General features: G+C 43.0%; 1 protein-coding gene across 5 annotated transcripts in view; it reads right to left on the bottom strand.

Annotated features, from left to right (window-relative positions):
• Positions 1–21677, bottom strand: part of CAST (calpastatin) — a 134562-nt gene that overhangs the window by 31056 nt on the left and 81829 nt on the right. For 4 of the 5 annotated variants that reach the window (XM_037032325.1, XM_037032327.1, XM_037032328.1 and 1 more), the window contains 14 exons: positions 21511–21567; positions 20859–20972; positions 19755–19838; positions 15150–15221; positions 14172–14270; positions 12606–12686; positions 11934–11972; positions 11377–11466; positions 11163–11252; positions 9997–10098; positions 6668–6751; positions 5663–5710; positions 4320–4415; positions 2557–2652 (listed from right to left, as the gene is read on the bottom strand). In XM_037032325.1, coding sequence (XP_036888220.1) covers positions 2557–2652; positions 4320–4415; positions 5663–5710; positions 6668–6751; positions 9997–10098; positions 11163–11252; positions 11377–11466; positions 11934–11972; positions 12606–12686; positions 14172–14270; positions 15150–15221; positions 19755–19838; positions 20859–20972; positions 21511–21567 — 1152 coding nt within the window. The remainder of the gene's footprint in view (positions 1–2556; positions 2653–4319; positions 4416–5662; positions 5711–6667; positions 6752–9996; positions 10099–11162; positions 11253–11376; positions 11467–11933; positions 11973–12605; positions 12687–14171; positions 14271–15149; positions 15222–19754; positions 19839–20858; positions 20973–21510; positions 21568–21677) is intronic. The other variant, XM_037032326.1, reaches the window with a different exon arrangement.

The raw sequence follows: 21677 nt of genomic DNA, 5'->3' as shown, positions 1-21677 counted from the left end.
CAGCCAAGCAACGAGCTGCTGCTGGATCCCAGACACCTGCTCACACTCCTCTCCTGCTTTCTCCTGCTCTCTGCTGTAGAATCTTTGGAAACCAGTGCTTCCCATGCCTGTGCCATTCAGCTTCAGAAATAAGTGCTTTTCAGGCTCAAAGAAAAGATGAAACACTTCCATTTGCAACAACATGGACGGAGATCACGCAAAGTGCAATAAATCGGACAGAAAAAGTCAAGAACCACAAGATTTCACTCATATATGGGATATTAAACTGAAAGCAACAAATGAACAGACCAGAAAAACAGAGAATTTGGACAGTGGTTTGGTGGTTGCCAAAGGAAGGGGTTGGGATTGGTGAAGGGTGAAAGGGGGTCAAATGTATGGTGATGGAAGAAGATTTGACTTTGGGTGGTAGACACCCAAAGTAGTATGCGGATCGTGTATCACAGAATTCTATACTTTTATTAAAACCTATATAATTTTATTAACCAATGTCGCTCCAATAAATTTAACGGGAAATAAGTAAGTGAGATAGTCAGAAAAGCTCAGGGAAGCAGCAGCAGTCTTAAGAACCAAGTAATCTGGAAATAGGGCTAAGGACTAAAACTTCTGTTTCTATAGTATTTCACATCAACAGATTCAGAACTAGAACTTGGATCTCGGAATTTTCTGAATAAACTTTCTTTTTATGCAAACAATAACTCCACGGGGCACACACTCGCCTCCTGCCTCTGGTCTTTGTACCTTTTGCTCACTAATCCTCGAGCTTTATTGAGTCCTCTGACCTTTACTACACTCCGCAGCTATTCTCTCTGGTTTCCCAGGATGTCACAATCCCAGAAATGCCAACTGACCTCAGTGACTGTAATCTTGGTAACTGTGGTAACCAGAGCTGGTGGCACAGAGGCCCAGGAAAGGAGGTCAGACAATGAAAAAACAAGAGCTCTGTTTTTTCCTGTCCACTAAATACCCAGTGCTTGACTCCACACCAGGGTAAAGCTGGAAAGGAACTGTCTGAGTCCTCTGAGGCCCTGGCCGACACACTCCGTGTGAGAAGTCACGAGAGTTCTGCCCTGGACTGTTGGCCATCACCTTTTTCATTTCAACGGCTCTCTCCTCTCCCCTGGTCTTTCCCCAGGGCTCCCACAACATAAAGGTTTCTAGAGGGCACCCGGAAACCTCAAACAAAGGGGGTCAAATCCTATATAAGGCAGGAGGGAGACCCTGGACGCTGAGGGGATCTGCAGTTGGCATCAAGGACTTCCTTGGCAGGACGCAGCCACTTCAGGACACCCAGGATACTTGTCCTACACCTTCTTCTCAAACCACTAAACGCACTTATCCCAAGTATACCAAGTGCCTCACTCCTCTGTGCTTGGCCTTTCCTTGGCCAGCTGGTGTCCCCATCAACACAGCCCTAGTCTCAGCGTGATCCTGCCCATTCCCCAAAAGCCTTTCCTAATTCTCCCTGGAGAGTGAGGCACCCACAGGCACCCATTGGGATATGGCCCATACCCACACTAGACTTGAAGACAGCTGATGGCAGGAGCCCTATTTTCATTTCAGCTGAGGCTCTGACAGGTTAAGTGAATTGTTCAAGGTCAATGTAGAGGTTAATTTCTCTCATCTATAATAGAGAGATAATTAAATTTTACTGTGTCCCTGTGAAAACTTAATTAGAAGACATTGTAAAGCCTCTAGAACAAGAGAGCTATTCAGAGTACAAGCCACCAAGTCTGGGTTAATGAACATATTCCATTGATATGCCTTATATAGGACTTGGATGTAATTCTCCAAGTCAGATGCTATCGGCTAACAAATTCAAAAAGAAGCAAAGATTTGACTAGTTAAATGTCATACTTCATCCAAAAGATAGACAATGAGAAAGAGGCAAGAACTGAAGAAAGGCAGGAGTTGAGCCCATCCATCCTCCCCTTCAGGTGACAGTGGGGTGGGTCATGATGATGTTGGAGCGGATTTTTCCACCAGGAGAGTCAGGAAAAGGTAGCATCAGGCTGTGTGTGCAACTCCAGATAAGCTTGAAAGTGCAGGAATGCAAAAGAGCATGATTACTCTCAATAGCTGAGGAACTAGAAAGAATTTCAGAAGGTGGAAGAAACACAGAACTTGTAGTAATTTAAGTAATTAAAACTTTAAATATAGCCCTGCCAATGTGGCTCAGTTGGCTGGAGTCTGGTACCGTAAACCGAAAAGCTGTGGGTTCAATTTCCAGTCAGGACACAGGCCTAGGTTGTGGGTTTGGTCCCTGACTGGGGCACCTACAAGAGACAACTGATCAATATTTCCTTCTCACATTGATATTTCTCACCCTCTCTCTCCCCCTCCCTCCCTTTCCCTCTCTCTAAAATCAGTAAGCATGTCCTCAGTGAGGATAAAAACAAAAAATCAAATATAGCCTGAGTTTCTAGCATATCCTGAAGCCCCAAATAGTAGATGCTATGGTAAATGATCTTATTGTTTTGTCAGAATAAAATCACATGTTAGTGCACAGGGCAGAAAATGCTCAGGAGGGACATCCTGGGCCATTCTCAATGCACTCACCGAGGGCGCAGGCTTGGGAGGTGCTGACTGTATACTACACATGGAGGCCCGAGGCACCTCCTCCGCCCCGGCAGCCGGGGCAGCCGCCTGAGAGTCCTGGGGAAAGAAGCAGGTACAGTGAAGAATTTTCTGAAATATCTGGCTAGGAACACTGAACAACGATGAATGAACAATACACTGTTGTATTGTAGCTGTGAGCCTGACTTTCTCAGATACCTAAAATTGCTAAGCAGTAAATAAGTCAAGGCTAAAACCCTTTGGTCACCATTATTCCAACTTCGTTCCACCTCTTACCTTAGGCAGGTTACTTAATCTCTCTGACACTCGGTTTCCACACCTGGAAAATGAGGAAAATAGCAGCACCTACATCTCAAGGGTGGTATGGGGCTCCAATGGGCTAACCTGTGAAGTGTTTTGCATGGTTCCTGGAAACAGTAAACTCAATACATTTTAGAAACTATTATTGTTTTTGTTTCTTACTATTAATCATCATATAATAATATACTAATTATATAATGCTATGTAATATTTTCTATAAAGACATCACTTTTATATATTGAAAAGCACCGTGTACACTGTAAATATAAAGCTATGTACAAATGCATAGCAGTGACCCTATCCCAGGAGTTCTCACAGTGTGGTCCCTGGCCAGGAGCCTCCGCAATACCAGACTTGTCAGAAATGCACATTCTTGGGCCCCCACGCCAACACACTAAATCTGAAATTCCGGGGGCAGGGCGCAGAAATCTGTTTCAACAGACCCTCAGTGATCCTGGTGAATGCTAAAGTTTGAGAACCACTGTACTGTCTTATTTTATCCCAAGGTGAAATTTCAAATAAGCAGTTTAAATCCAGGCATTTATGGAAGTCTATACAATATGTAATGTGTTTTGCAGATGATCATTAATAGGATGTAATTTCTTCTTTCAAAGAACTTACTATTTAAAACTATGTATAAATATAAGATGTAGAGAAGGACCAAGAACTAAAAACTTGTTTGCAACAAATGCCTTAACAGCGACATATAAAGAAAGGATGACAGCCGCCCCCCACTCCCGCCCCCTGGCATGTTATATTCTGCTTCATAAGACTTGCAAGGCTAGTCGGGTTCCAGGAGACAAAGGCCATATTTTAGCAGAGCCTTAGAGGGATGACTAAGATCTCAGCTGATCTAAAATTAGGAGGAGAGGTTATTCCAGACAGGAGGAACCATTATGAGAACAGCCATGGAGCCACATACTTAATGGCATAGTTTAGGGACATGGGGACGCACCTTGGCAGAAAAGGAAGCTAGAACCAGAACACACTAGCAGAAACTTTACTTTTGTGAGAAATGGGAAGCTCCTGAGGACTGGAGCAGGGGAACGATGTGACTACAAGCCTGCTGGAGAAAGAGTAATTCTGGTGGACATATGGGATGGACCGGAAGGAGACTGAAGACAGAGGCCATTGCCACCTGGAGGTGAGTGATGACAACTTGAAGGACGGCAGTTCCAGAGGCAGAAATAGAAAGGAAAGCATGGGTGTGGATGCCTTCCTGACGGAGTAATTACAGGACTTAAATCACAAGAAAGTTGGGTCAGCTTGGGGAAAGAAAGCACATTCAGAAAGAGGCAAAACAAACACCGCACGTAGACAGAGGTGGCAAAACGGGCCTTTTTGTCAATCACTTCATGCTGAAATACTGTTGGCCTCACATTTTTTAGATTACAGAAAAACATTAAAAAACAAGCAAAACCAGAGACCGAATTTTAGAAACATACTTCTGTTTTTTCAGTTGGCTTGGATTGTTTTTCTTTACGTTTGGCCTGGTCAAAATCTTCTGACAGCTCGTCTATGAGTTCAGACTCACTCAAGGGCTGAAATATAAGAGTCATTGTACATTATGAAGTGACTGTTTTTTACTTTGTTAAATAAGTTTTCATAAAGAATTTTTTCTGGTTAACATATATTTGGCCATAGAGGGTGAGGCAAAAGTAGCATGTAAATATGCGAAACACAAAGTTTATTCTTGTTTATGATTTATTAATCATTGAATTATTTTCCATACAAACCACTGCAAACCTACTTTTGCCCATCCCTACACTTTAGGGTCTAAAAAAGCTAATTAATACAGGGCATTTCATTTATCAAGATATAAATGTTGTGCAACAAATAAGGAACATTAAACACCTCAGTACCACAAAAATGTTAATGGTATATTTAAAGTTTTCCTGACACTTCAATTACAAAGTAATTTTGTTCAAATAAAATTGCCTGTTCTTTCCAATGAAGGTGTGTATAGTTATTTTCTTTTATGGTCACTTTTCTACTTCCTAATGGCTTCCCGCCTGAATAAGTCAGAGGAAGGACAGGTCGTGTCCCTGCTCTCCTATGACTATCGGGGTTTGGGCAGGAAATCTGTTATCCCTACTTCCTTCAGGTGAATATTTGTCCGGGGCATGTCATTAGATTCTGGCTAGTAACAGTAATCCACGACAGAATTACAGGGGTCTCCGACGCTGGGCCCCAGTGTCAGGCAGCCTGACTTTGGAGTCTTGGCCTTGCTATTTCTTAGCTGTGTGACCTTAGGCTCTTTATATAATCTTTCTGTGTCTCAGTTTCCTCACCTGTAAAATGGGAATAATGGCACCCTCCTCACTCAGTGAGGACTCAAACAATAGCATATGAAAGGCATCTAGTGCAGTGTCAGGCGCTAGGTGAATGATCGATAAATGGTGCTCAGTATCACCCAGGTAGGTAGCTGCCCTGGTTGACACCAGTGTGCGCAAGGGCAGTGTAGAGTCACTAGAGTGTTTGCTGCTGTAATTAGTATCAAGCGCTCAGTGTTAGCAATCTAATTTAAGGGCCCGCTTGACATTAGCTCCTAATGGTCAGCGAATGTCACCTAGAAATTTATAACAGTCTGGTGTTAATCCCTGGGGAAACTAATTAAAGTATGTGGAAAGGCGTCACGGCTCTGAGCCCAGTGTTGCTGTCAGAAGTTCCCTCTCCTTAATGCCAGGGTGCTGGGTCAAGTCTCCACGGCGGAACCCTGTCTGTCAAAATCATCTGTACTTCACAGTCCTATTGCTTTAAAGTATCCAGAAAAAATTAATCTCCCAACCTTCGATTTTTTTTCAGGCTCTGGCAGTAGTGGTTTTCCATCTTTATCCTGTAAATGAAATTGAAAATTCATTGAAAATGAAATTAAAAATTTTGCTTTCAAGTCCCATTAATGTTTGTCTTGAGGAATTCCAAGGTATGAGAGGAGAGCATTTTTTCCTTTATTTAAGTGAATTTTCATTTCAGATTTATCTTTTATACAGTATCAGAATAAAGATTTGAGATGTAAAACTCAAGAGACTAAATATCAAATACAATGCACATTTACTTTTTTAAAAAGTTGCTTTAGAAATTTCATGTTTGATAGAAAAATTGAATTTTAAAATATCTTTAGCAAGAAATGTGCATCTACATTAATTAAAGATTTTTTTAAAGTCCCAATTCTCCAATCCAGTTAAAGAGCTAGATATTATTCCCAAAATATTGTTTTATTTGTTTTTTTGGGGGGGGATATGAGGTTTCACAACTTAGAATATTTCTGAAAATAAAAAACTGTCCATCTATGAACTTATGACAATCACACTATATTCAGTCATAAGTTTATGTATATTACATCAAAGATAAATTTCAGATGTAATTATAGGAGTTAATCCACCATCCTTACCTCACCTCAAACCAAAACCAACATAACTTCAACTGAGGATACTGACAAACAGGTGTACGTTTACAAACACTTAGAGCTATGGTGCTTTTATCCACACAGCAGGTAGAGAAAAAAATTATTCCCAAATTGTTCCTTCTACTTTAAGGTTAAGAGTCTATGTCAAGCATTGTTTATAGTAGAAACACTTGAATTTGTGGGAATTTTAATAAAGATATGATCACAACTAGGAAACCACTCCTTAAAGAGTTCGACTGTAGAGAGCAGAGCAGAAGGCATGCAGGGTTTTCAGAGTGGGTATGTGAACCAGAACAGATGTGCCCATAAGCATAATGGGGACAGACGCCCAAAGCATGACAGAAAGCCAGAAGTGTGCACTGCGGTTATGCACCAAATACAACATACCGTGGCAGGTTTTAATCTGTACTCTGATGGGACTGTTTCATCATCTTCACCACACTTCTTTAGTTTCTCTTCTTTGGCTTTTGCCTGATGAAAGTGGAGAGAAAAAATTGGATAATACATGTAAAATAAAATGGTATCACTTTATGTATTGCATGGGTGTTGTAGAGAAGATCAAATTAGATAAAAGTGTCTGTACGTGCTTGTCAACTACAGGAAGTGGCTTTGAGAAAGGTAGCAAGGGGGGTGACTGAGGAAAAACAGCACAGCCAGCCCCCCTGGGAAGGTGCTATATAACCTGGGGAGGGGCTATATAATGTGGGGAGGGGCTATATATCCTAAGATGCTATACAACCTTAGTCTTCCCTTTGCTCAGTTTCTTCAGCTATACATGAAGAAGGTGGGGGTGAATTGCTGTAATCCTTACCTAGCTACTGACTTGTAAGGATCACCAGAGGAAAGTCAATAAAATATCCTCTGAGACAGTTTAAGCACAGTGTAGAAGTTGGCTGCAACTACTTTAACAGCTTTCATCTTTCTTATTCAATGAGGCAGTTATCTCCACGGGAGAAAACTCTGTGTCCTGAATGGTGACCACAGTCCAGAAATGGGAGAGCAGCCCATCGCATGTCCTGGCTGACCCACGGACAACTGGCTTTACCTCTTCTATTAGTACACGGACTCCCTCCATGACACCAGGACTCCACTGGATTCATGATCCATGAACAGCCAACTCCATTAAAAATAAAGGTGCATAGTAGTTCTAAAATAGATCCCTAGCTTCTAAGATATAACATTTGCATCTTAAACAATTGCTGAGTAATTTGAAGTTCTATGATAGGTAACAATTTGTACCGATATCAAGGCATAGATTTAAATTCCAAACCAAGGAGCTCCTGGGCACAAAGGGCGGACCAGCGCCACTTAGCAAATTTCAGCTCAACCCACCGCTCCACCTACATCTCAGTCTAAGACTGTAGTTCTCCACTGAATGCTTAATTAACCAATTAATTTTTGAATATTTATTAAGTACTTTAATGAACCAGGCACTCTTCTAGGCTTCAAATTGCAGTTTTATTGTTCTATAGAATAACCCCTCTCAAAAAGGGATAAAAGCTTTTTTCCCCAAACATTTCCAGCTATATTTTATTGCAGATAACGGAGAGGGCCCTATTGTGCAGTGGAACTTCTCAGTTCATGGCCTTGTGAGGTCTCAGCCTATAAACCAGCCTGCATGAAAGTCAAGGTCACCTGTCTGATAAGACTGTCCTCTCCACTCCACTCAGTCCTGCTCACAACAAAGATTACATGCCCAGCTAGGTCCTTTCTATTCCTTTTTGATCTTTATATACTTTAAATCAGGGGTTCCCAATCCCCAGGCCAAGGACTGGTACCAGTCCGTGGCCTGTTAGGAACTGGGTCGTGAGTGAAGCTCACCTGAGCATGGCCTCTGGCCCCTCCACCACCATCTACAGCAGAAGGTGAGTGATGGGCAAGTAAGCTGGCCTCCCCCCACCTCGTCCCACCTGCAGACATTGGAAGGAAATATCTAGGAAATACCTACTGAATTGAAATAGACTAGATAACCACACAGAAATGGGGAAGATTACTAATGAGGTAGCAGAATAAACATTACTTTATGTTATGCTATCTTATAAAAGTGACAAGCAGGCACAGATCCCTTCTCTGAAGCATTAAGTAGTTTTTCCTCAGAGGCTCTCTGGCGCGCAAGGTACCGGAGTGGTTGTGAACTCCTACAGAAAATGCCCTTCATGAGCCTTATCACAGCATCAGACCATCCAGAAAGCAATGACTCCACCGTCACGTAGTAAAAATTCCACTTAATAACTTCTTTAATATGTTCTACATCTGATTTTAGTCACTCTAGGCCTCTTTTTGTCCTGTGATTTATGTTTATAGCTTCCCTCCCCAAATTACTGTCTTATGAAACCACCCTAATTATCTGTAAAAAGCCCGAGGTGAAAGTACAAGTGGCTCACTGCCCCATAACCACAGCCCAGCTTGCTCTCATATTACCCCTCCAGGTTCCCCCAGGACCCCTCTTTCCTTTGGACGGGCTTCTACCTGGGTGCTCTTTGTAAGTGCATCCCATGTTGTGTATTTTTTTAAATTATTGTTCTATTACAGGTGTCCCAGATTTCCCTGTTGCTCACTCATGCCTCGCCCACCCCCTGCCCCCACAGTCAATCCCCATCCTGTTGTCCATGTCCAGGGGCCATTTATACTTGGTCTTTAACTAGGCCCCACATTTCCTTCCTCCCCACACTTTACTTGGTCCTGGAGGACAAGGACTGCCTCCCCTGCTCCCCCGGGTTCGCCTTCACAAAGCTCGCTGTGCCACGCTGCGTCTGGTGAGCCCTCCAGGAGAGTCGAAGATAGAAATTGGCCCATTGTGCTCAGGGTGGTCCCAGCCTCTGGGAGAGCTGCTGGGAGTAGGTGAGGCTCACCTTCCCCAGTGACTCAGAACAGGAAGTGACCACAGAGGCAGGCATTGTGACAGCAGCACCTGCCAGCCCCCCAGGCTAAGCTGATAGGGTGGCGGTGCTCCGGAGGGTCCCCAGGCTGCTCTCCCATGCCTGGCCCCCAGGACACCGCCTTGCTGGGAAGTCCCCAGGGCAACTCTCTTCCTTTCTCTTTCCCCCACAGAGGACTCTTTAAATATTCTTTAAAAATTGTAATTTAATATTACAGCTCTGTTCCACCAAATACAAGCCTGCTTTGGCTTACGCTTGTGAAGATCTTGTTATGTGTGGGGACAATAACTCCCCGGCATCCTGTTCGCAACATGCAGCAGCTTCGGTTACAGGGTCATTGTTGCTGGGTTTTATTCTTTTAGTTTAAGACACATTTTCAACATTTTCCCCCAGAGCGATAAAAAGGATCTCTCCGCCCACCTGCAGTCATCTTCCTCTCTCCTTATAAACAGAAGTGCCCCAAACCCTCAGAAAATACAAACTTCCAACTTCCATAAGAGCAGACAAACCTATTCCTCACCAGGCCATTGCCTCTGTGTTATCTCGTTCAGTCAGGTGTCATTTAAGCATTGGCAAAGGAGATTAGTGTTCATTTTAAATACTAAAATTCTACATGGTTTACAAGACAAATCCTCAAATATCCTTCTTGGTTGCTAACTCCCCAGCGACCACTATCTAAATTAACCAGAGACCCTGAAAGTAAGGCAGAATGAGGAGGAGTTCATTTTAAATCTGAAATAAAACAGACGTTAAGCAAGAATTCTAAACATGCACAGCACATCTAGTTTGGTGCCCCGCAGACCAGCAGGCTTCGTGTATGGCCTCCACGGTCCCTACCTCGTCCACTTCCTTGACGGAGCTGAGATCGAGCTCGGGCTCGGACTTCCGGCGGCCCAGCGATTCCGAAAGAGCCTCCAGGGCCTGGTCGCTCATTGTGTCCTGTTCCAAAGGAAAAATTCTGTCCATTAAAAAAAGAGAGTCTCTCCTCAGCTTGAACAATCGATCCACTTCTTTGTGAAATACAATTTTCAAATCTAAAAGATGAATCGTGGATTGGAAAAGGATTTCAGGAAGGCAATTTTATGGGAAACCTAGCGAGAGAGAGAAATAATAGAGAACTTACCAGGGAGTGAAAATGGGGGCCAAGCCACGTTGTTACGGCAACAGTGCCCCAGGGGCACACTGCACCTCTTATTTAGCAAGCTAGAAGTATAACTGTGACCATAATTATGCCATTACAAAGCACTCATATCAAAATAAAAGCCACAAAAGTAAAACTTTCACTGTCTTGTCTTTCTTTTTCAAAACATGCCTCTGGCAACCTGTCCTTTGGCAAACCACCTAGGCCCAGGAAGCAGGGAAGGCAGAGGCAGTGGCTGCCTTCTTCTCTGAAGGCCCAAAGGCAGTCACTGCAGGAACGCCCACTGGCAGGGGTGTGGCCCTCTCACTGCTCCCCGCCAGCCAGATAAAAAAAACTGTCGCTCCAGCAGGAGAGAGGCAGAGCTGCTCCAACAGAAACTGTTGCATTATCTGGACTGCGTGCAGTGGGCGTATTTTTCTCTTTCAGCCCAGGGCTGGGAGGACCACATTTCAGGATTCGTGAGAATTCGTCAGAGTTGACTGTGGCCAAGAGAGGTGGACAGGAGCAGCTACAACACCCCTCTAGTGACTTCACAAGGCTCCAACTCCTCGAGGAGACCACACTGAAGATTTTATGTTCTAAGAGTCTAATTTTCCTGGTGTCCTGCCCTCGTATATTGTAATGGGACAGTCTTCATTCCCAACCAGAAGATTTGCTGAAATCTCCCGCAAGCATTTGCAGAAACACAGAAGACCTGTCTGGCAGTGAATATCACCATGACTGGTCTCACCATTCCCCACGGATCCCAGGGAGAAAAGATGCTCCTCAGGACACCACTGTCCTGACTCAGCGAGCTCAAGCTCAGGAAAGCAACTGCTGTCTCACAGACCCCAGTTATTTTTTTAAAAGTAATTATTTATACCTCCTCCACCTTTCTTTTTTTCTCACGGGGTGGAACAGCACTTTTGATCACCCTGGCCGACTCCGCTTTTAACACTTCTCCCGTAGATTTCTGAAAAAGACAAGACAAAAGATTACATTTATAGATGAGGGAAATGTAAACACCAGAACTAAAAAGTTGTTTTAAAGTTGAGAGGGTTTCTAACAAGGTGCCCCAGTAACATTAAAAAGAATACCTTCTCAGTTTTCTTTCCCCCAGGGGCAGGAGAACTGCAGGTGAAGTCAGATGACAAGGCATCGATGGCTTCATCGGGCCCCGCAGGCTTCTAAAGAAACAGGCACCACGATGGGTAACACGGGGAATTATTCAAGTGAAAGATCAGACCGTAAACCCAACAGAGAGTGTACTTTGCAGGCCCTTCACCGCCATATGAGACTGGTTAATAAAGTAACTCAGAGGAAAGCCTGTGTTTGGAAGTCAATGGGTTTTGCAATGTTATGTTTCTGTTCCCTCTTCTAAATGCATTACATGTTGGGATGTTCCCATTCTATTTTTATTAACACTTATTTTATCCCAAAACTTTCTTGACTCCATTTTTCTTCCTCTCCAAAGAATTCTGTATGAAACCAGTGAGCACTGAGACATCTCCCACCCTCGTTCACCCCCTTCCTCCGAACAGATGAAAACTTAATCCGATTTAGAGATTACTTTAGCCACAATACAGCCCTGTCCACCAACCAAAGATATAAAAAGTGTTCTTTTTTATCTTAGAAGATATTTATGTAAACTCACCGGAGGGTCTGGAGGAGGCCCTGTGACCCCTTCTTTTTTCTGAAACAAATATTAATTTGATAATGTTGAGAAGGCAAAATTAATCCTTACAATCAGCAAAATGTGCTGCTCTGTGACTGCTATGGGTTGAATTATGTCCTCCCCAAAATCAACCTGTTGAAGTCCTAACCCCTAGTATTACAGAATGCCACTGTATTTGGAGATAGGGCCTTTAAAGAGGCAATTAAAGCTACACAAGGACATTAGGGTGGGCTCTAATCCAATGGAACTGGTGTACTTATAAAATGGGCAAATATGGGCCAGAGGTAGCCATAGAGAGACCATGTGAAGAAATACATAGAAGATAGCTCTCTACAAACCAAGGAGAGAGGCCTGGCCCAGATCTTCCTTCAAGGCCCTCGGAAGGAATTAACCCTGCCCGGCCCCTTGACTCCAGTCTTCCAGCACCAGGACTGCGAGACCATGTATTTCTGGTGTTTAAGTCACCTGGTCTGTGTGATTCTTTGTCATGGCAGCTCTAGCAAACTGATACAGTGAGTGCCACAGTAATGACAATTTCCGATGCCCCATTTGATTTCCTAAATTTAAAAAATCGTGACTACATTGATGTGATAAAGATTATACAACCAAAAAGGAAACAGTAAAGTAAAAGTAAATGGTCATTTAACTCACATCCAGAAGCTCCCTGTATTTCGGAGGAATTGTGACTTCTCTTTTACCCAATTCTTCTATGTAGGTAGAGCTCATGGGATCCTGTAATAAAATCACACACACAGGGGTACTGTGTAATTAATTAGTTGAGAATGTTATATGCATATTCTGAAACCAAATACTATGCCATTCTTAATTTACGAAACTACTGAAATAAAAACTACTGAAGTAAAACATTAAGTCAATACTTGACACAACTCTGAAATTCGAAGCTTATACAAATACTTTCCCTTATTTAATTAGCTTAACCCATATGTAATGCTAGGAAATATTCAAATCACTATATTAAACTTGATTCCTATATTAAAGAACATTTGACTTTAAATGTATTTCCTTGATGTTTCCAATTCATACAAAAATAGTTGATAACAACAAATGTCTAGATAACCCACACCTAACTCTATCAGATTGATAGTTCTTTTCTACAAAAAGTTAGACAGAATGACATCTCCTGTTAAGCCCTTTCCAGCCCCATTCCTCCTCCGTGTTAGCCAGAGATAGCTGCCACCCTGAACTTTACCACATCCATCCGAAGTTGAGCACATTTTAAAATGGGTATTCTACATGCAGGCATCCACAAACAATATACAGCATTACTTTGCATATTTTCAAATGTTATATAAATGGTATATATTCTACATATCATTAATGTAATGCTGTAAATACATGTAATGTATTTTCACTCAAAATTAAGTTTCTGTGTCCATGTTGACATATAAGTAGTCCACTTTAATCACTACAAAGTACCCCATGTATTATCTTGTCTCCTGTTGCACACGGCTGTTCTTCTAACCCCTCGTGCAGGGTGCAAGGCTCCCTCTGGGGACTCGGTCTGGACGCGGAACTGCTGGTTGAAGAGGGTGCACGTCCTCCACACCCATGAGCTCCCCGTGAGCTGTCCGACTTGTACAGCTTGTCCCAATCCGATAAGTGTGAAGTGGTTCCTCTCCATGTGTTACTACCACTTTCCTACTTACTAGGGAAACTTTCATGGTTTATTAGCCCATCCAGTTTCCTCCTAACTTTCTATTGGGTTGTCTTCTTCTCACGTTTTAAAACTCTTTGTAAATTCTGTCACAGGTTCTTTGTTGTCTCTGTTGCACATACTTCCTTCCAGCTTATGGCACCTTTTTTTTTTCTTTTAAAAAGCTCTCATATAATTTTCTTGCTTTTAAGGAATTAAGAATAGGGATGAATTGAAGATGGTAAATATCTAGCCATCAAAATAAGTTCAAGTCCATGGATCTCAAATCTTAAGGACAGAAAAGTTTTCGTGACCCAATGGGCTGTATGCCAGCAATAATCTCAGCACAATCAGTGAGTGTTTCCTGAATCCACGTGATAGTACAGCAACCAGAGGATAAACCATTTCCATCCTAACACTAATTTCAGTTGCTGTTGTTGATACCAACATCATCCTACTTCTCTCTAAGCAACAGAACACTAGGTATACTTCTGCACCTCGTGACTTTATTTTGCTCTCCTACCCATGAAGAATGAATCTTTACAGATACTGAGATCACATACCGAAACTTCAGGTCCAGTATATGTTGTATTATCTTGTTCAGTTTCTTCAGGTTCTCCTAACGTGTCTATTAAGTCATCCAAAGCAGCATCCATGCCTGACTGAAAAGAAAACAGGTATTTAAATGTTATTTGTTATATACTACACTTTTGATTTTTTAAAACTACAAAATACCACTCTGTGTAGAAAAATACCAAACATCAAAAGTTCTTCAAATATCAAAAGAGTTAAATCTGGTCTTGGTTAAACCTTATCATGCAAAGTCTCAGAGTACAGATTCTAATTTTTTTTAATGTATTGAGTTTTAGAGAGAGAGAGAGAGAGAGAGAGAAAGGAGGTGAAGATAAAAAAAGAGAAGTGAACAATTTTTTTTGTAACTACCTGTTAATGTAATAAAATTTGGGGCCTGCTAACTTTAATTTTTTTTTAAAGTCTCCTCACCCAGGGATTTACTGATTTGAGACAGAGAGAGAGAGAGACAGGTCACTGTGAGAGAGAGACACTGATCTGCCACCTCCTGTATGTGCCCTGACCAGGGAACGGACCTGCGACCTAGGTACATATGTGCCCTGACCGCCCTGACCTTGGATGGAAGCTGCTACCTTTTGGGTAACAGGACAATGCTGGAGGGGCCTGCTAGGTTTAGACTGATTCAACTGGGAATTTCAGAATGAAGAACTACCTGACATTCTTTAGTGATGCCTCTGGTTAAAGAAGGTATATTTGCAGGAAAAGAAATGAGTGTTATCTTCATGAGATGTATGTAACTGGAGTTTTTGGAGCAGGGGGTTACACTATAAAAAATTATAAACATATGTGGGAATATCACACTTTCAACCCAGTTATATTAGCTTAAAGCAAATCATTAAAAAGGTTCTTTAAGTTACCCCCATCTCATATTGTTTGCCTCAAGAAATCAGATCTTGATAGAGAGGCTATGAATAAATATCTCAGGCAGAACTGCACTGCTCCCTTCATACCTTTTCAGATGGTTTATCCGGTTTGGACTCAACTGGTACCGCTGACATTGATGACTTATTTTCTTTTTTCTGCTGAGGGTTTGGAAAGAAATAAAAACTCCTTCACATACATTTATAAAATTCAATAATATTACATATATCAAAATGAATTCATTATAACATTAATGGCATTGATTATATATATACTGAATCAGCTCTGATGGACACTATGCTGTATGTGTTATACCCTTTTTAGCATACATAATATTAATAAACAATAAGATAGATTAGTGATATGAAAAGCAAGGGTCAGAGAGGTTACATTACTTCTTCCAGGTCACACAGTAAAAAACAGACCCAAGATTTGAATTGAGAGCAGCTCATCTGTTTTCACTACTCTTTTTTTAAAATTTATTTATTTATTTTAGAAAGAGGGTAAGAGGGAGAGAAACATCAATGTGTAATTGCCTCTTGTGTACCCCCCAGAGGAGACTTGGCCTGCAACCCAGGCATGTGCCCTGACTGGGAATCAAACCAGACACCTTTTCCTTCACAGGCCCGTGCTCAATCCACTGAGCTACACCAGCCAGGGTGTTTTCACTACTCTTAACTGCCCCTCCCAGGGCCCACAGCCAGTCCTTGCAAGTCCCATTAATTCTTTGTGCCAGTGTCCACTTCCTCTAGCTGTGGCTACTTCAGTCTTTGCCCCCACACAAGACCTCCCCATCCCTTGGTTTGGACAAGGGTCACCCCTCTTTCCTTTATTTACCTGAAATGAGTTTCCTTCCTACCATTGCTTCAGTTGAGCTATCAATGATTGCCAATAATTATTCAACCTGTGACCTCACGCCTTTACCCAGACCCTGGTGAGGACGCCTCTCCTGACTCACCTCCCACAGCAGCTGGGACCGAGCACCACCCTGGTTCCCTTGGGGCTTTTGTGCCCTCTGTTCTCTGCCATTCCCGTCATCCGTTCTGCTTTGCCCCCAACTGCACACATTTGGCACTGTTCTGCCCTGTGCTAGTTGTTCTATCCAAAATCATTCTCTAGGCCCCGGGCCAACCGCTCTCAGGGCCTGGCAGCAACTGCATGGGCGAAGTTGCCAGGATTAGGACAATAGAAAACCATGTTCCACTTGCAGATCCCTGAAATCCGGGCAGCAGAGCGTGGAGGCGGAGAGCACAGACTCCGACTGCCTGGGTTGCACGCCCACAAGCNAACATTAATGGCATTGATTATATATACTGAATCTGCTCTGATAGACACTATGCTGTATGTGTTATACCCTTTTTCAGCATACATATTAATAAATAATAGGATAGATTAGTGATATGAAAAGCAAGGGTCAGAGAGGTTACATTACTTCTTCCAGGTCACACAGTAAAAAAACAGACCCAAGATTTGAATTGAGAGCAGCTCATCTGTTTTCACTACTCTTTTTTTAAAATTAATTTATTTATTTTAGAAAGAGGGAGAGAAACATCAATGTATAATTGCCTCTCATGTGCCCCCCAGAGGAGACTTGGCCTGCAACCCAGGCATGTGCCCTGACTGGGAATCAAACCAGCCACCTTTTGCTTCACAGGCCCGTGCTCAATCCACTGAGCTACACCAGCCAGGGTGTTTTCACTACTCTTAACTGCCCCTTCCAGGGCCTACAGCCAGTCCTTGCAAGTCCCATTAATTCTTTGTGCCAGTGTCCACTTCCTCTAGCTGTGGCTACTTCAGTCTTTGCCCCCACACAAGACCTCCCCGTCCCTTGGTTTGGACAAGGGTCACCCCTCTTTCCTTTATTTACCTGAAATGAGTTTCCTTCCTACCATTGCTTCAGTTGAGCTATCAATGATTGCCAATAATTATTCAACCTGTGACCTCACGCCTTTACCCAGACCCTGGTGAGGACGCCTCTCCTGAATCACCTCCCACAGCAGCTGGGACCAAGCACCACCCTGGTTCCCCTGGGGCTTTTGTGCCCTCTGTTCTCTGCCATCCCCGTCATCCGTTCTGCTTTGCCCCCAACTGCACACATTTGGCACTGTTCTGCCCTGTGCTAGTTGTTCTATCCAAAATCATTCTCTAGGCCCCGGGCCAACCGCTCTCAGGGCCTGGCAGCAACTGCATGGGCGAAGTTGCCAGGATTAGGACAATAGAAAACCATGTTCCACTTGCAGGTCCCTGAAATCCGGGCAGCAGAGCGTGGAGGCGGAGAGTACAGACTCCGACTGCCTGGGTTGCACGCCCACAAGCACCGGCTGCACCAGACTCCAGGCAGGTCTCGCCTCCTGCACCCCCGTGCCCTCACGAGTAAGAGGGGTAGTGACTACACCTGCCTCTGGGTCGTGAGGGTGAGAGAAGTGAACCGATGACAATGTGAAAGCCAGTGTTTGGCACATACGGAGCCCTTTGTAATTATTTAATGTTTAAGTAAGTGTTAAATAAATGACTGCATGCTGTTTTGTCAAAAGTATTGTGGGGGCCACCAAGGTGTGAGCCTAAGTGTGGGCAATTGAATTCACCTCTAAGATTCAATCACAGCCTTAGGCAAACATTCATTCATGTTCCTTCTACCCCAACTCTTTCTCTCCCCATTTTTGATACTCCAAAACATTATTCTGATTGCCTTCCTACACGACTTTCTTGGGACATCTCACACTTAAATTTACCCTGCCCAAAATCAGACATGGCTTTTCCTTTTCAACCAATTCCTCTTGTGACATCTGTCCACCCCAGTGGTAACCAGGGACTGGGGTCACAACTGAAGGAGGCACCCTCTCTCACGGATGCCGACCCTGCACTGGGATGAGCCTCACATTAGGGGTTACCAACCCAGCTCATTCAGTCTCAAGCTCCAGGTTACCTGAGGTGTTACTTCATCTTTTTCTAATCGTTTCCTGAAATTTGAAGGTTTTTTACCTCAGCAAAGCCTCCTCCATTACTCCCCACGAGCTTATTCTATCTCAGCTCTAATTTACACTCACTCAAACTGGATGTGCTCAGAGCCCTGGCAGGTCCCCAGCATCGACCATGCCTCCCGTCCTCCCCAAACTGCAACCTGTCTTAATCTACATTGAGTTGCACTGGTAGAGTCAGACGCAGTGCTTTAAGCATGGTAAGTACAAAAACACACAGAAAAATGAAGATCTGATCAATCTCATTTTATGGGAGACAAATCAGAGGCAAAGAAAAGTTAAGAGATTTGCCACAATTTCCAGTTCAAGCCAGTGCAAACCACAATTCCATATAAGCCTCTCCTAATTTTATTGTTCATCTTTCCCTGTAACCCTACATTATATCTAACATAAAATTTCCAGTTACATTTCACCCTAACACATCTAATCCTCTCTCTTAAATATGCCCATGTCATCAACAGGAGAGAGTGACATGTACCCCTGGGGTGGTTGGGCACAGAGTCTCAAGTGGTCTGCAAGAAAGTATTTTTTAAATTAAGCTTAAAAAAAGTGGGTATTTTCACTTAAAAGTTTGTATAAAGTTTACCAGTACCCCATAAGAGGTCTGCATTAGTTTGAACAGAAACAATGTGCATTTCTCTCTAAATCTGAGAGCAGTCTGATGTTTCAGGGAGATATGCCATACTTTGTCCTGTGACTTTCCTTACCACTGAGGCTGCAGGAGAATGCCTTCCTCATTCTGAGAAGCAGGAAAACAGATAAATACATACTACTTCTTTCTGTGTTCATTCCCATCTTCTCATTACTGCTTCAATTGCTTGCTTGTGGTTTCCAGAGAAATACTGACCAGCATTTCTAGAGAGACATGGCTCCAGGCTGAGGTACTGCTATGGCAGAATCGCTGACAGCTTCTCATCTTGCAAAGCCAGGCTGGAATCTTAACGGGCTCATCAAAAGATCTAAGGGGGACTTGCCCATAGTTTTCCAGATGGGCACACACGCTCTCTTCTGAGGGGGTTTAATGATGCCTGCTTTGAAAACCTCCCATATCGATTCATGTGGATGTCATGGCTGTTCAGGGTTTACGAGTAACAAACTTGAAAGCTGAGAGTAATCCTTATTCAAATGCCTCAGCAATTTTGTTTGCTTCATTTCAAACCTGTATACCTTGAAGGCAGGATCTGAGTCAACTCACATGTTAATGTCCTTGACACTGATACCAGGCCTATACATGGCAGGTGATCAATACATATTTATTGAATTTTTAGACTGTAAAATAAAGTTTGGTATCTTTCTCCCTCTACATCCTTGAACTACAATCAGGGGTGTCAAGCTCATTTTCACTGGGGGCCGCATCAGCCTCATGGCTGCGTTCAAAGAGCCAAAATAATTTTAGGACTGTGTAAATGTAACTACTCCTTAACTGTTAAGGAGTTGAAATTACATTTGGCCCTTTGAAGGCAACTGTGAGGCTGATGTGGCCCCAGTGAAAATGAGTTTGATGCCCCCACACTACTACATGATCCTCTTCACATACTTTCATATGCAAACAGGGTTCACTTTTATTTGAGTGTGGTAGCAGTGGAACCCTAAATGGTGAATGAGAACCAGATGTAAAGCCCAGGTAGAATGGGACTTCACGGAGCATACATTTCTCATAGGGCCTGATAAACACCGAGGCCCATGCACATTCTACATTGGCTTATGTGTACCCACCTTGTCGTCTGACTTGCCAGATGCCACAGCTACGTTGGCAACAACACTCTTTCCATCAGTGGAAATTGTTTCCCCTGGTTTAGTCTAAGGGTGGAGATAAAAAGTTAGCAGGACTAAGTCTTGCTGAATGGCTATTTTCAAGATTATGCATTTCAAATGTCACCACTGCGCCAGTTGACCCTTGTGGGCATCTCGTACAGGAACAGCCACTAGTTTCGACTGAGCCCAGGGCAACACTGAGCACCACGTAAGGCTGGACGCACGAGCTTACAGAGTCCATGCAGTGAGGTGGGCCAGGCAAGTTAGAGCGCGAAGCAGGTGAAAAGCTCTCGCCAGCTCTTGCCACGTGAGCCCACCGTGCCAGATGTTCTGATTTTTCAAGAGAAGCTTCTGATTTTACATGAACTATTCTGACTTTAATTGTTGGTAGCTATTAAAAAGAATTTAAATAGCACTGTAAGCCAAACAGAATACCTTTGAATAAAACACACATAATCTACATTTAACTGGTGGGCCACGGATTTACAACCTCTGATCTAAAGTGCATTGTTAAGCTGGCCTAGTCCTTGTCTTCCAAGAGCTCTCAATAAAAAAGTTCCTCTTATGTTTGTTTATTCTTCTAATAGCTAGTTGGCCCCCAGTAGCTCTAGAAATATTGAATCTATTTCTGACGTTTGGCTTTGTGAGTTCATTCTTCTAGAATAAGACTCTAAAAACCCTGCAAGAACTCCATGTAAATGGCAGGCCCTGCAGGGCATGTGTGTCCCCACTGCCCACGAGGACAGGGGCAGACTCAATCCCACACTCCCATCCGTGAGGCATGGAGCCTGTGGCCCTGCTGTCATGACTGGGCACTTCTGGGCAGGGGAAGGCTGGGCAGAACATTCTTGGACTCCCCTGGTGCTCTTCTCAGGCTTTCCATAGGCCCACATTTCCACAAGACTATTTGCAAACCAGCAAAATGATAGCCCCAAACCATTACAATACAAGATACATTCAGCACAGGCCTGCAGATTCACTGCCACATGTCAGTGGAGAGAGAGGACCTGCCCCTTACTCTCAGGTTGAGTCAGCATTTCCCCGCTGTTAGTCTGATTTATTTACCGCTGGTTTTGTCGACTTCTCTGGTGTCGGCTGCTCACTTGATCTGGAAACCGCCTTTTCTCCATGCGCATGCTTGCTTCTTGTATCTGACGTATGTTTGGGCAGGCTTCTTGGCTGAAAACATACACACACCACGTTGTTAAAGGATGGCAAATACAGATATTTTTCTCAATCGCGTAGAAAGTGTTCACAATAGTTTTTTATGTGGTTTTGCATTGTGCTAATTTTAAATTTGTGTGATATAAATGTGATACAATTTCACCTTAGGTACAAAATTTGAAATAATGCAAATCCTTCTGCTGAAATTCAGCAAGAATCACCAATAAACTGCAAATACTGTTACTGCCACATGGTGGCACCAATTTAGCCAAAAACAAAAACCAACCAAACAAAAAACCAAAACACCAGTGAGCGATCCTCACAGGATTTGCTTCTACAGCAATTTATATTTGTTAAAATTTCTCAATTACAGTGAGCACTCAATATTATTTTATATTAGTTTCAGGTATACGGTATAGTAGTTATACAATCATAATTTACAAGTCGATCCCTCCAGGGACTTAAGTCTTGAATGATGTGAATTTCGTATCTTTTGCTCACACACCCAAAAGGCTTTGCTTTGTGATATCAAGTCCTAATGATGATTGTTTACCTCTGTGTGCTCCTTTGGCTTTACTTCTGGGGGTTGTTTCTCATGAACCACAGGTGGCTGTCAATTTCAAAAGATAAAATCTCAATCACATTGGAGTGCATTGTTTTCATATTTCCAAATAGGCACAAGAGCAACACCCTCTATTTCACACTCCACCGCTCTGGAGA

Source organism: Sturnira hondurensis, unplaced genomic scaffold, assembly GCF_014824575.4.
Source record: "Sturnira hondurensis isolate 20B ecotype Veracruz unplaced genomic scaffold, ASM1482457v3 Scaffold0021354, whole genome shotgun sequence".
NCBI classification, from domain to species: domain Eukaryota; kingdom Metazoa; phylum Chordata; class Mammalia; order Chiroptera; family Phyllostomidae; genus Sturnira; species Sturnira hondurensis.
Note: the sequence above shows the minus strand (reverse complement) of the source record. Positions and strands in the feature narration are given on the sequence as shown.